Below are 14,699 nucleotides of genomic sequence, written 5' to 3' on the forward strand. Positions count from 1 at the left end.
GGCAGGAAGGAGGTCCCAGCCCCGAGAGAACAGAGCTGCGGAAACGACGCTCGGCGGGAGCAAAGGGAGCAGCGGCGGGAGCAGGCAGAGCCATGGCCTGTCCTTGCCTGCCTGAAATGCTCCTTGTGCGTTTCTGGCTCCTCCAGCAGCAGCCCCCGAGGCTCCCTCAGCCATTGGCATTGTCAGCATTCCGTGCCCCTGGAGCATCAGTGATGGGAAGGGGCTGTTCCTGCTCAGCTCGCAGTGGAGTCCTCAGCTCCGCAGCTGCAATGGGCAGCTCTGCTGCACACCCGGGCCTGGGCATTCAGGAGCTCAGGGGCTTCTTCCTCGCTGAGGTTTCTCACCTTTCTGAGGTGTCCTCAGCTCTGTGGTGTCATTGCTAATCTCCAAATCCTGATGGGTGTTGGAGAGCCCCATGGCTGGAGGCTGCACAGCCTCACACGCATTCCTTGCTGGGTGCTCTATAACCCCACAAGACCCCCTCAAACCTCCATTATCCTCATGTTCCTCTTGTCCCTTCTTGTCAGTGACAAAGGTCAGCCTGAGCCTATTCACAGAATTTACTACTGGCCCATCAATTAGAAGCTGGTAATCTCTGAGCTCTCTCTTTCTCCCCTTATCACCTACTGCCAGATTGGTGTCATTGTGTGCTTTGTTCATCACTTTGCCTTTTCTTTATCCTTTCCTTGGAAAGGAAAATGGTCCTGATGTGAGCCTTAGGGAACCAGACACTCGCCATTCATATGCCCTGACTGTGGCCTCAGCTGAACTTGCTCAGCCCAAGGCGTTTCTGAACATGCTGAAAGGCTCCTGTCCGCAAGGGAAATGGGGGAAGACTCTGGTGGAATACTTCTTATGCAGCTCAGTCTTTCGAGTGTCTTCCTCCAACACTTGCAGAATTGTTAAATCCTGGCATTTTATTTTTCAGTATATGTGAGATGTTACTGATGTGAAGGGAACGGTACCAATCAGTTTTGGGGGACAGGTGAGTGTGACGGTGTCATCAGGGGATTTGAAATGCTCCTCTATTGCAACCGATTTTTTGTTTTCCCTCTCGGATATTCTATTGTTTCAGGAATATGCTGAATGCTCCTCCAAGGGTGTTTGTGGACATCTGAGGATGAAAACAAAATGTAGAGAAGTGAATTGCACCATCAGGTGTCATTAAAAGCACGCCTGCCTTACACAACCAGGTGAGAATTCACCTTGCATTATGGAACACAGACTTTTCTGCAGAGACAGAGATTTCTTTGTCACCTCAATGCAAACACCTCTCAGGCGCTGACTTTGTGACCTGACAGCACCTCATGGATTAGCCCCTGTGTGCCCGTCGGTTCTGCTGCTTTGTCAGCTCCCAGCACTGGTGCTCTCAAGGTCCAGCCAGAGGTGAGGCCGGTCTGTGTGTGGGGACTGTGTGAGGGTAGGTTGTGGGCAGATGTGAGGCGCCTTGGGAGCCATGAGGGGCTGTGCGGTGTCGGTGCTGCGGACTGGGGGAAGAGGAAGGAGCTGCGGACGCGCGCCCCGGGAGACCGGCGGGCGGAGCGGCAGCGCCCCCTGCTGGCCCCGCTCGGGTCAATCATGGTTCTGGTGTCGATGGTGGTGTCGATCCCGGTCCCATTGAGGGATCGGTATCAACGTCCATTACCGGTGCCGGTGTCAGTTCTGGTGCCGGTGTCGGTTCTGGTGGCGGCCCCGGCCCGGCAGCCCGGGACGAGCGGGGCTCGGCGGCCCCGGCGGGCGGAGCGGCAGCGCCCCCTGCTGGCCCCGCCCGGCCCCGCCCGCCGCGGTTCGTGCCCGGCCGCAGCCCCGGCTCCTCTGCCCGTGGCCCCCAGCGCGCAGTAATACACGGCCGCGTCCCCGCGCCGGGGCTCAGCGAGCCACAGCCAGCTCGAACTCCGATCTGCCGACACCGACAGCTGTCCTGCATTGCCCGGCAGCTCTTTGGACTCTTTCATAGTGAGTGCGAGGAGTTCAGGTCCTTGGCCAGGGAGCAGACGGTACCACTGGATCCAATCACGGGTCTGGATTTTGGTATGTGAGCAGGTGATGTTGATGCCGGTGCCCTCAGTGGTCTCCAGAAATGGCTCCTGATGTACCTGGGCTCTGACTGCATCCACTGCCAGGGAGACAAAAGGAACGAACTTTAACTCCTACTTTCTACCCAGCTCTGCCAATCCCCAGAATAAAGCCTGCAGAAGCTGTCAGGAACACAGAGAGATGAGGAGGAAAACAGTTCCCAGAGGATGCTACGGAGATAAGTAGGAATCGAAGTGTGCATGAATGGTTTATGGAGAGATGAATGCGTGAATGATAGAAGAATAGGCGAAGTCCCTGAAGAATGGGAGGATGCGGGAGAAAGAACAAAAAGGCAAGAATATTAGAAAGAGAGAAGGAGTGATTTAATGTGGAAGTTGTGGAAGGACAACGTCTCAGACAAGGAGAGCGGGTATTTTTCTTTCTGTAGAGACTACACAATATGTAAATGAGTCAAAATAGTCCAAGACTTTTTCCTAAGGGAAATGCTAGGATGGATGCTACAAAAAGCATCAGACGATTGTAGACACATGTGGATGGAAATTCTGGTGAGCATCAGGGTGAGATCAGAGTCCCTTTCCCAAGCTCAGCCTTGCCCTGACACATCCCCTCCCTGCCCTGGGTTGTTGCACAGCTGAGGAAGCTCCCTTCACCAGGGTGTCTTGCACAGCACAGAGGTACAAGGCAGAGTCAGAGAGCTCCACTTCCTCCAGCTGCAGGACACTGGATTTGCCCGTGGTGTTCAGCTGTGTGGTGAAACGGCCGCTGCGCTTGGAGCCAGCCCCTGCTTGATAGGAGATCAGCTCTGGGGCTTGGCCTTTCCTCAGCTGGTACCACAGCAAGCCAGTAAAATAACTGGTGTGGTATTCGCATGTGGTGTGGAAGGGGTGTCCCTGCTTCAACAAGACTGGTCCATATTCCTGGGTGACCGTGTCCTGTCCCGTGGTGCCTGGAAGAAAGTGAAGGTGGGCAGCTCCACGGGGAAAGACAATGGGAAGCAAATGGAAGTGGATGGAAAACCCTGGTGGAGAAAGCTCCTGCATTGGAGCGGAGTCCTGAGAGATTTTGGGCAGGAGTTCGGAGCTCTCTGCTCTGCATCACCCAAAGGAGAGCTGGGCTCTGTCCCTGCTCCTGCTCCCTCTGCTTACAGGACCAGGGAACGGACTGCCATGCCTGAACTTTTTGTGCTGGAACCAGCATCCCTCCAGCTGCCTGAGGTGCCCAGCGAGGTACAGCAGAAAGGTTCATGCTGCTTTCCCCATCGCTCTCATGCCTGAAAGCTCCTGAGCACACACAAAGCTGAGCTTGGGAAGAGGGAGCCCTGGTTGTGTCCATGGCAGCGAACACGGGGAGCTGTGGCAGAGCTGTGTCAGCCTGGAGGCAGAATGGAACACCGTGATAATGTAATGGCATGAAAATCTGTGAGGTGCCCGGGGCAGATTAGACAGAATGTGGGAATTTACATCTAAATGGGAAGAGTGCTCTGTTGTAGAGACAGCTGAGATCTGTTGAAGTGACTGCAGGAGGATGAGAAGACAGAGGCAGAGGCAGATGGATTGAAGGCGAGAGAAATAACATAGAAAGGACAGAGGTTTCTCTCTCTTCCCATTCCCTTTATAAATTGGATAGCTTCTTCAGGAAACACTTGCAAAACCACAAAGAGAAGCAGATTATTCTCAGCCTTTTCCCTTTATTCACTGCCACTTCCCTCATGGTCCTGATTTGGCTTTTGAGGATATCCTCGGCGGAAGAAGAAGAAGAAGAACAGGGGAGCCTTGGGGAAAAGCCAGGACTTACCCAGGAGCTGTCCCAGGAAGACGGTGAGGATGAGATATGCGAGCTGCATGCCGACAGCAAGCTGCTGAGTGACCAAGTGTTTGCCGAGCGAGGCAGAGGCAGGAAGGAGGTCCCAGCCCCGAGAGAACAGAGCTGCGGAACGACGCTCGGCGGGAGCAAAGGGAGCAGCGGCGGGGGCAGGCAGAGCCATGGCCTGTCCTTGCCTGCCTGAAATGCTCCTTGTGCGTTTCTGGCTCCTCCAGCAGCAGCCCCCGAGGCTCCCTCAGCCATTGGCATTGTGAGCATTCCGTGCCCCTGGAGCATCAGTGATGGGAAGGGGCTGTTCCTGCTCAGCTCGCAGTGGAGTCCTCAGCTCCGCAGCTGCAATGGGCAGCTCTGCTGCACACCCAGGGCTGGACATTTGGTATCTCATGCATTTCTTCCCCGCTGAGGTTTCTCACGTTTCTGAGGTGTCCTCAGTTCTTTTTGGTCATTGCTCATCTCCAAATCCTGATGGGTGTTGGAGAGCCCCATGCCTGGAGGCTGCACAGGCTCACACGCATTCCTTGGTGGGTGCTCCCTAACCCCACAACAACCCCCTCAAACCTGCATCATCCTCATGTTCCTTTTGTCCCTTCTTGTCAGTGACAAGGCTCTGCCTGAGCCAATTCACAGCCCTTTCCTAATGGCCCATCAATTAGAAGCTGGAGAGCTCTGAGCTCTGTCTTTCTTCCCGTATCACCTACTGCCAGAATTGCCTCATTGTGTGCTTTGTTCATCACTTTCCCTTTTCTTTATCCTTTCCTTGGAAAGGAAAATGGTCCTGATGTGAGCCTTAGAGAACCAGGCACTCTCTCCTTTCACATGCCCTGACTGTGGCCTGAGATGAACTTGCTCAGCCGAAGGAGTGTCTGAAGATGCTGAAAGGCTCCTGTCCCCAAAGGAAATGGGGTCTCTAGAGCATGTCTGTCGGGGGAAACATCATGTGGAGCTCAGTCTGTCATGTGTCTCCCTGCAACACTTGCAGCACTGCTAATTCCTGGCATTTTCTTTTACTTATATATGAGATGTTACCGGTGTGAAGGGAAGGGGATAAATCAGTTTTGGGGGACTGGTGAGTGTGACAGTGTCCTCAGGGGATTTTAAATGCTCCTCTACTCCAACCGATTTATTATTTTCCCTCTCGGATGTTCTACTCTTTCAGGAAGATGCTGAATGCACATCCATGGATGTCTGTGGACATCTGAGGATGAGAACAAAATGTAGAGAAGTGAATTCCATCCTCAGGCGGCATTAAAAGTGCACCTGCCTTACACAGCCAGGTGCGAATGCAACTTGCATTATGGAACACAGATATTTCTGCAGAGACAGGCATTTCTCTGTCACCTCAATGCAAACACCTCTCAGGCACTGACTTACTGACGTGACAGCTCTCCATAAATTAGCCCTTGTGTGCCCGTCGGCTGTGCTCCCATCCCGGGTGCTCTCATGGAGCAGCCGGAGGAGAGGCCGGTCTGTGTGTGGGGACTGTGTGAGCGCAGGTTGTGTGCGGGTTTGAGGCGTGTTTTGGGATGTGCCGGGCTGTGCGGTGTCGGTGCTGCGGGCATGGGGCCGAGGAAGGAGCTGCGGAGGGGCGGCCCGGCAGCCCGGGACGAGCGGGGCTCGGCGGCCCCGGCGGGCGGAGCGGCAGCGCCCCCTGCTGGCCCCGCCCGGCCCCGCCCGCCGCGGTTCGTGCCCGGCCGCAGCCCCGGCTCCTCTGCCCGTGGCCCTCAGCGCGCAGTAATACACGGCCGCGTCCCCGCGCCGGGGCTCAGCGAGCCACAGCCAGCTCGAACGCCTATCTGCCGACACCGACAGCGATCCTGCACCATTCGGCAGCTCTTTGGTATCTTTCAGAGTGAGAGCGAGGAGTTCAGGTCCTTGGCCTGGGAGCTGACGGTACCACTGGATCCAGTCATTGGTCTGGATTTTGGGATGTGAGCAGGTGATGTTGATGCTGGTGCCCTCGGTGGTCTCCAGGAATGGTTCCTGCTGCACCTGGGCTCTGACTGCAGCCACTGCGAGGGAGACAAAAGGAACGAACTTTAACTCCTACTTTCTACCCAGCTCTGCCAATCCCCAGAACGAAGCCTGCAGAAGCTGTCAGGAACACCGAGAGATGTGGAAGAAAACAGTTCCCATAGGATGCCACGGAGATATGTCGGAATGGAAGTGTCCATGAATGTTTTATGGAGAGATGAATGCGTGAATGACAGAAGAATAGGTCTAGTAGGTGAAGAATGGGCGGATTCGGGAGAAAGCACAAAAAGGCAAGAATATTAGAAAGAGGGAAGGAGTGATTTCATGAGTTATAAAGAAGGAATGTTTGTGAAGGTTTTGGCATAGAATTGAAGTTTAGGATGGAGAAGAGGGAGGGATGAATGGGAGAAGAGTTCTCCGTGAGAACCTCTGTGCAGAGGCCAGACAGGACGGCAGCCTCCGGGCACCTGCGGGATCACCCCAGCCCTACGCACCGATCAGCAGCACAACCAGCGCCGGCAGCCCCGCGGCCCGAGCCCGCCGCATGCCGCCGCTCCGCCGGCCGAGCCCCGCTGTGCCCCTGAGCCCCGGCTCTGCTGCGGCCGTGCCGCATCCTCTGCGCCGCCCCAGCTCCGCCCCGGCCGCCTCAGCCCCAGCCTCTCACGGCACCGGCACAACCAGCGACACAGGGACCTTTGGCACGGCCAGGGACAAGGGACAGCTGTGTCCCATCGCACACAGCAGCGACACCGCCTGGGAAGCAGATCCACCCTGCACACACCTGCACTGGGCGGCTGCCGGCCCCGCTCACGCTGTTTGTGAGCCTGGGCAGCTGCTGCTCTGTGCTGGTCAGTGCTCGGTGTTCCTGGAACGGTCAGGAAATTCCCTCCCGGTCACGGATAAACACAGACGGATCCAGGATCGTGCTCTCCAGTGTGGAGCCACAGACAAATCCGTGCTTCACGTGTGTCCATGCAAACGGGGTTGCTCCGAGAGCACACCAGGCAGGGACACAAAACCAGCGCTGGGCTCTGCTGAGGACACGGGGGGCCAAAAGCAGCAGGGCTGGAGTGTGGAACGACAAGGGCCCAAGCACAAGGGCTCTTTCCTTAGAGAGTGCACAATATGGAAATGAGTCAAAATAGTTCAAAACTTTTTCCTAAGGGAAGTGCTGGCATGGATGCTGTCAAAACCATCAGACGATTGTACACATATGTGGATGAAAATTCTGGTGAGCATCAGGGTGAGATCAGAGTCCCTTTCCCAAGCTCAGCCTTGCACTGACACATCCCCTCCCTGCCCTGGGTTGTTGCACAGCTGAGGAAGCTCCCTGCACCAGGGTGTCTTGCAGAGCACAGAGGTACAAGGCAGAGTCAGAGAGCTCCACTTCCTCCAGCTGCAGGACACTGGATTTGCCCGTGGTGTTCAGCTGCGTGGTGAAACGGCCGCTGCGCTTGGAGCCAGTCCCTCCTTGATAGGAGATGAGCTCTGGGGCTTGGCCTTTCCTCAGCTGGTACCACAGCAAGCCATAAAAATTACTGGTTTGGTATTTGCATGTGGTGTGGAAGGGGTGTCCCTGCTTCACCAAGACTGGTCCATCCTCCTGGGTGACCGTGTCCTGCCCCGTGGTGCCTGGAAGAAAGTGATGATGAGCAGCTCCACGGGGAAAGACAATGGGAAGCAAATGGAAGTGGATGGAAATCCCTGGTGGAGAAAGCTCCTGCATTGGAGCAGAGTCCTGAGAGATTTTGGGCAGGAGTTCGGAGCTCTCTGCTCTGCATCACCCAAAGGAGAGCTGGGCTGTGTCCCTGCTCCTGCTCCCTCTGCTTGAAGGACCAGGGAACAGGCTGCCATGCCTGAACTTTGTGTGCTGGAACCAGCATCCCTCCAGCTGCCTGAGGTGCCCAGCGAGGTACAGCAGAAAGGTTCACCCTGCTTTCCCCATCGCTCTCATGTCTGAAAGGTCCTGAGCACACACAAAGATGAGCTTGGGAAGAGGGAGCCCTGGTTGTGTCCATGCCAGCGAACACGGGGAGCTGCGGCAGAGCTGTGTCAGCCTGGAGGCAGAATGGAACGCCCTGATAATGTAATGACATGATAATCTGTGAGGTGCCCGGGGCAGATTAAAAAGAATGCGGGAATTTACATCTAAATGGGAAGAGTGCTCGATTGCAGAGACAGCTGAGATCTGTTGAAGTGACTGCAGGAGGATGAGAAGAGAGAGGCAGAGGCAGATGAATTGAAGGTGAGAGAAGAGACAGAAAAGTCTGAGATTTCACTTCTCTCCTTTCCCTTTTCCTTTACAAACTAAGGAGCTTCTTCAGGAAACACTTGCAAAACCGCACAGAAAAGCAGATTTTCTTTCACCCTTTATTCAAGGTCTTTCCCCTTTATTCACTGCCACTTCCCCCATGGTCCTGATTTGGCTTGTGAGGATATCCTGGGTGAAGGAAGAAGAAGAAGAAGAAGAGCAGGGGTGCCTTGGGGAAAAGCCAGGACTTACCCAGGAGCTGTCCCAGGAAGACGGTGAGGATGAGATATGCGAGCTGCATGCCGAGAGCAAGCTGCTGTGTGACCAAGTGTTTGCCGAGCGAGGCAGAGGCAGGAAGGAGGTCCCAGCCCCGAGAGAACAGAGCTGCGGAAACGACGCTCGGCGGGAGCAAAGGGAGCAGCGGCGGGAGCAGGCAGAGCCATGGCCTGTCCTTGCCTGCCTGAAATGCTCCTTGTGCGTTTCTGGCTCCTCCAGCAGCAGCCCCCGAGGCTCCCTCAGCCATTGGCATTGTCAGCATTCCGTGCCCCTGGAGCATCAGTGATGGGAAGGGGCTGTTCCTGCTCAGCTCGCAGTGGAGTCCTCAGCTCCGCAGCTGCAATGGGCAGCTCTGCTGCACACCCAGGCCTGGGCATTCAGGAGCTCAGGGGCTTCTTCCTCGCTGAGGTTTCTCACCTTTCTGAGGTGTCCTCAGCTCTGTGGTGTCATTGCTAATCTCCAAATCCTGATGGCTTTTGGAGAGCCCCATGGCTGGAGGCTGCACAGCCTCACACGCATTCCTTGCTGGGTGCTCTATAACCCCACAAGACCCCCTCAAACCTCCATCATCCTCATGTTCCTCTTGTCCCTTCTTGTTAGTGACAAGGCTCTGCCTGAGCCAATTCACAGCCCTTTCCTAATGGCCCCTCAATTAGTAGCTGGGGAGCTCTGAGCTCTCTCTTTCTCCCCTTATCACCTTCTGCAAGATTGGTGTCATTGTGTGCTTTGTTCATCACTTTCCCTTTTCTTTATCCTTTCCTTGGAAAGGAAAATGGTCCTGATGTGAGCCTTAGAGAACCAGACACTCTCAGGTTTTACATGCCCTGACTGTGGCCTGAGAGGAACTTGCTCAGCCCAAGGGGTTTCTGAAGATGCTGAAAGGCTCCTGTCCCCAAAGGAAATGGGGTCTCTAGAGCAACTCTCTGGGGGGACACTTCAAGTGGAGTTCAGTCTTTCAAGTGTTGTCTCCCTGCAGTGCTTGCTGCGCTGCTAATTCCTGGCATTTGTTCTTCTGGATGTTTAATAGGTTACTGAAGTGAAGGGAAAGGGGCAAGTCGAGTTCAGGGGGAGGGTTGGTATAAGCAAGCCCTTCAATGATATGAAGTGCTCCTCTGCTCCAACCGATTTATTGTTTTCCCTCTCGCATGTTCTACTCTTTCAGGAAGATGCTGAATGCACATTCATGGATGTTTGTGGACATCTGAGAATGAGAACAAAATGTAGAGAAGTGAATTCCATGCTCCGGCGGCATTGAAAGTACACCTGCCTTACACAGCCAGGTGAGAATTCAGCTTGCAGTGTGGAACAGAGACATTTCTGCAGAGACAGACATTTTTTTGTCACCTCAATGCAAACACCTCTCAGGCACTGACCTATTGACCTGACAGCACTCCATGAATGAGCCCCTGTGTGCCCGTCGGTTCTGCTACTTTGTCAGCTCCCAGTCCTGGCGCTCCCAAGGAGCAGCCGGAGCTGGGCCAGACTGTGTGTGTGGGGGTTGTGTGAGATCAGGTTGTGGGCGGTTGTGAGGCGTGCGGGAGGCGTGTTTGGGGATGTGCGGTGTCGCTGCTGTGGGCTCGGGGCAGAGGAAGGAGCTGCGGAGGCGCGGCCCTGGGGCCCGGCGGGCGGAGCGGCAGCGCCCCCTGCTGGCCCCGCTCGGGTCAATGACGGTGCCGGTGTCGATGGTGGTTTCGATCCCGGTCCCATTGAGGGATCGGTACCGATGTCCATTGCCAGTGCCGGTGCCGGTCCCAGTGCCGGTGCCGGTGTCGGTTCTGGTGGCGGTGCCGGCCCAGCAGCCCGGGACGAGCGGGGCTCGGCGGCCCCGGCGGGCGGAGCGGCAGCGCCCCCTGCTGGCCCCGCCCGGCCCCGCCCGCCGCGGTTCGTGCCCGGCCGCAGCCCCGGCTCCTCTGCCCGTGGCCCCCAGCGCGCAGTAATACACGGCCGCGTCCCCGCGCCGGGGCTCAGCGAGCCACAGCCAGCTCGAACTCCGATCTGCCGACACCGACAGCTGTCCTGCACCATCCGGCAGCTCTTTGGACTCTTTCATAGTGAGTGCGAGGAGTTCAGGTCCTTGGCCAGGGAGCTGACGGTACCACTGGATCCAGTCAGTGGGTTGGATTTTGGTATGTGAGCAGGTGATGTTGATGCCGGTGCCCTCGGTGGTCTCCAGGAATGGCTCCTGATGTACCTGGGCTCTGACTGCAGCCACTGCCGGGGAGAAAAAAGGAACCAACTTTAACTCCTACTTCCTACCCATCTCTGCCAATCCCCAGAACAAAGCCCGCAAAAGCAGCCAGGAACACAGAGAGATGAGGAGGAAAACAGTTCCCAGAATATGTCATGGAGATATGTAGGAATGCACGTGTCAATTAATCGCTTGTGGGGAGATGAATGTGTGAATGACAGAAGGATTCGGAGAGCCACGGGAGAACAGGAGGATGTGAGATAAGGCAGAAAAAGACTAGAAGAATATTAGAAGGGGGTAAGGACTGACTTTATGTGTTATAAAGAAGGAATGTTTGTGCAGGTTTTGGCATAGAATTGAAGTTTAGGATGAAGAAGAGGGAGGGATGAACGGGAGAACAGCTCTCGGGAAAGGTTTGTGCAGAAGCCGGGCAGGACGGCAACCTCCGGGCGCCTCCGGGATCACCCCATCCCCACGCACCGATGATCAGCGCGGCCAGCGCCGCCAGCCCCGTGCCCCGACCCCGCCGCATGCCGCCGCTCCTGCCGAGCCCCGCTGTGTCCCTGAGCCCCGGCTCTGTGCTCTGACTGTGCCGCCTCCTCTCCTCTCCTCTCCTCTCCTCTCCTCTCCTCTCCTCTCCTCTCCTCTCCTCTCCTCTCCTCTCCTCTCCTCTCCTCTCCTCTCCTCTCCTCTCCTCTCCTCTCCTCTCCTCTCCTCTCCTCTCCTCTCCTCTCCTCTCCTCTCCTCTCCTCTCCTCTCCTCTCCTCTCCTCTCCTCTCCTCTCCTCTCCTCTCCTCTCCTCTCCTCTCCTCTCCTCTCCTCTCCTCTCCTCTCCTCTCCTCTCCTCTCCTCTCCTCTCCTCTCCTCTCCTCTCCTCTCCTCTCCTCTCCTCTCCTCTCCTCTCCTCTCCTCTCCTCTCCTCTCCTCTCCTCTCCTCTCCTCTCCTCTCCTCTCCTCTCCTCTCCCTCCATCGCCCCCAGCTCCGCCTCGGGGCTGAGCCCAGCCCTGGCGCCGCTCGGGCTGTCTCAGAGCACTCGGGCTGTGCACAGACACACCTTGGTGTCCTGGCAAATGGACTCTCCCCCTCCTCCAGCAAGGACATCCCAGCGAGAATCAGCCGGCACAGCTCCAGCTGCAGCCTGAGGCAGCAAGAGGAGCCTGAACCAGGAGATGGAGCAGCTTCCCCGAGCTGTCTCTGTGCTCAGAGTCTGGAAACAGCAGCCAGGGATTTTCTGCAGATGGCAGTGAGGATGCTGAAAGCCCCATGTTCCAGCAGCTGTTTGCAGCTGAGTCTCCTGTTGCAGAGAACTTCCAGAGTCTAGTCTTTATTCCTTGTTTCCTTTCCACAGGTGGTTCCAGGATTTTTTGGGAACAGCTTGGGCAACGGAGGCCGGTTCACTGCCTGTTCTTGGTTATTCAATGTGACCACCAATCTTGTGGAGAGTGTCCTCCTTCCCACTATTCACAACATTCATGGTAACATGCAACACTGCTGATCCCTGAGAGACCCCAGAGCTGTCTGCCAACTTAGGTTTGGATCAATGGCCACAACTCTTTGGGCCTGGTAGGCCAGACAATTTTCCACTCACCTTACCCCTCTCTTACTGATCACTTTTTTCACCAATACGGTCACAGAGGAAGGGCAGCAGAGGAGGCCACTGCAGCTGTTTTCCCCCCCAAGTGCTGCATAAAGGAGAGCAGTCACCATTCTTGAGCTCCTGGCTGTCACCTCTCTTGAGCTCCTGGCAACACCTGGTGCAGTGGAACTGGGGATACAGTTGGACTTCTTTGGCACAAGGGAATTTGCACTTTCCCTTTTCAATTGCATGAGTTTCCCATCAGCACATTTCTCCTGTTTACTGAGGTCCCTCTGGATGCTGGCCTGACTCTCTCTGATGCATAAACCTCTCTTCCCAGTTTGGTGTTGTCTGCAAACCTGCTGAGGGTCCACTCTGTCCTATCAACCACATCACCAGGGAAGTTGATAAACAGGACCCATCAAGTCCTGACCATTTGGATGCACCACCAGTCACTGGTGTCCAACTTTATTTTGTGCAGCTGATCACTGATCCCTGTGCCTGGCCAGTAAGTTTTCATTCTACCTCACTGTCTGCTCAGCCAACATCAGCTTCTCTGTGAGGCTCCTACAGGAATCCACACAAAATGTCAAAGGCTTTGCTCACATCCAGGTAGAGAAGACCCACCATTCTTTCTTCCTCACCATTCAGTCACATCACCACAGCACTTTGTCAAGAAGATCAGGCATAACTTCCTCTTGGTGAAGTCACACTGACCTGTCCCTGGTGACTTCCTCACCCCTGACATGCCTTGATTAGGAGAGCTTTCCAGGACAAGCTGCTCTATCACCTTCTAAGTGGCTAAGGTGAGGCTGGGAAGTTGTAGCTCCCTGGGTTCTCCTTTTTTCCCTTTTTGAAGACACAAGTGGCATTTGCTTTGCTCCAGTATCCAGTCACCATCCTCAGCTGAGGGTAACCAAGAGTGACCTGGCCATGACAGGAGCCAGTTCCCTTACCACATTCCAACAAAGCCTAAATATGTGCAGTTTGCTAAGGATTCACTGCCCTGATCTCCTTCTATCAGGGGTGCGTGTTCCCTGATCCTGACTTTACCCCCAGTGTACATCTGGTGTTCCTCAAGGCTGAGGCAAAGAAGGCCTTCAGCACCTCAGCTTTTTCTCTATCCTGTGTCACTCACTCAGCAGCAGTCCTACACTTTCCTTACTCTTCCTTTTGTCACCTTTGTCCTTGGAAGCCCCTTTATTATGCCATTTGCCTTCCCTTCTGACAGCTGAGTGAAACCTTCCACCTTTTCTCCCCCTTTCTGTACCCCTGGTGCATGACAGGAGAAGGCAAAGCCAGCCACCTGAATTGTCCTGGGCTCTGCGTTTGGGGGGATACAGTCAAACCCAGGAACAAGGCCACTTCTTTGAGACCAAGGCCCCTGAGATCCCAATGGAGTGACCCAGACTGACATAATTTACCTTTAATGGACTCCTGCAGCGTGTGGCGTGAGTCTTGTGCTGACGCTGATGTGTTTTGATGCAGAAATGCTTGGGCCTCTCATCTTGTCATGCAAAAGATGCCTTCATTGAGGAATGTGCCAGAAATAAAGCAGGAAGTGAAAACACAGCAATTTAAGAAGCCAAACCACAGCTCACAGCATTAAATGAGATGGTTTGCATTCAAGATGAATTTGTCAGAAAATGATCACCTCCAGAAGGGATACCTCTGGCAACCTGAGTCAGTAAAGGTCCATGGTGAAAGCCAGCCCAGCTCTTTTCTCTCTCATCCCCTTCTCTTGCCTCCATCTCCTTGGGAATCAGGTCAGTCTGAAACCCTTTCTCCTTCCCTGCTTTCTCTAAAAGGAGATCTCACCTCAATGGACCACCCAACTGATTCCAGTGGTCTTCTATGACGGTTCTGTTCCATCTCTTTCTCTCCTCAGCTGGACAGAAGAGAGAAAATACAAGAGGCTTCTGGGTCAAGATAAGGACAGGGAAGATCACTCATCAATCACCCTCATGGGAAAACCCAACTCAGATAGGGGAAATTAATTTGATTTATTGCAATCCAGTCAGTGTAGGGTAATGAGAAATAAACCTAAATGAGAAATAAACCTAAAATCTAAAACCACCTTCCCCTCCACTGCTCCCCCCTTCTTCAGCTCAACTTCACTGCTAATTTTCTCCTCTCCAAATGATAGGGATTTGGAGTTGTGGTCAGTTCAACATGTTTCTGTGGCTCTTTTGTCCTTAGGAGAAGAAACTCTCACATACTTGCCCTATGCCCCATGGGAGACAGTACCCCCAAAACTTCTCCAATGTGAGTTTTCCACATGGGCTACAGTTCTTCACAAGTCCTGCTTGCAAACCTGTGCTAGCACAGGTCTGTCGCTCATATAGACACAGCTCCTGACAGGAGCCTGATCCAGCATGGGATCACCTGGAGCACCTACCTGCCCTCTTCACTGAGATCCTTCACTGAGGGTTGTTTCTCTCACCTCTTCCCTCCCCTCTCTTCTGGCTTCCACAATAGGTTTTTTCTCCCTTCCTAAACGTGTTATTCCAGAGATGCTTCCACCATCACTGATGAGCTCAGCCTTGGTCAGTGGTGCATAAGTCTTAAATCCATCTGG

General features: G+C 54.7%; 2 protein-coding genes and 2 gene segments (V, D, J or C); all 4 read right to left on the bottom strand.

Annotated features, from left to right (window-relative positions):
- Positions 1–166: 166 nt before the first annotated feature.
- Positions 167–3,880, bottom strand: LOC131094019 (uncharacterized). The gene is given in 7 exon segments (XM_058041487.1): positions 167–279; positions 345–461; positions 1,774–1,822; positions 1,824–2,116; positions 2,162–2,198; positions 2,688–2,983; positions 3,832–3,880. Coding segments are annotated over 7 exon segments (954 nt in total).
- A 1,122-nt stretch (positions 3,881–5,002) lies between these two features.
- Positions 5,003–6,375, bottom strand: LOC131094020 (T cell receptor alpha variable 4-like). The segment is given in 3 exon segments: positions 5,003–5,053; positions 5,520–5,867; positions 6,324–6,375. Coding segments are annotated over 3 exon segments (451 nt in total).
- Positions 6,376–6,489: 114 nt separating this feature from the next.
- LOC131094021 (T cell receptor alpha variable 1-1-like) lies at positions 6,490–8,381 on the bottom strand. The segment is given in 3 exon segments: positions 6,490–6,582; positions 7,166–7,461; positions 8,333–8,381. Coding segments are annotated over 3 exon segments (438 nt in total).
- Positions 8,382–9,782: 1,401 nt separating this feature from the next.
- LOC131094022 (uncharacterized) lies at positions 9,783–11,076 on the bottom strand. The gene is given in 4 exon segments (XM_058041489.1): positions 9,783–10,131; positions 10,215–10,273; positions 10,275–10,567; positions 11,025–11,076. Coding segments are annotated over 4 exon segments (753 nt in total).
- Between the last annotated feature and the right edge of the window lie 3,623 nt (positions 11,077–14,699).

Source organism: Melospiza georgiana, chromosome 28 (genome assembly GCF_028018845.1).
Source record: "Melospiza georgiana isolate bMelGeo1 chromosome 28, bMelGeo1.pri, whole genome shotgun sequence".
Classification (NCBI taxonomy): domain Eukaryota; kingdom Metazoa; phylum Chordata; class Aves; order Passeriformes; family Passerellidae; genus Melospiza; species Melospiza georgiana.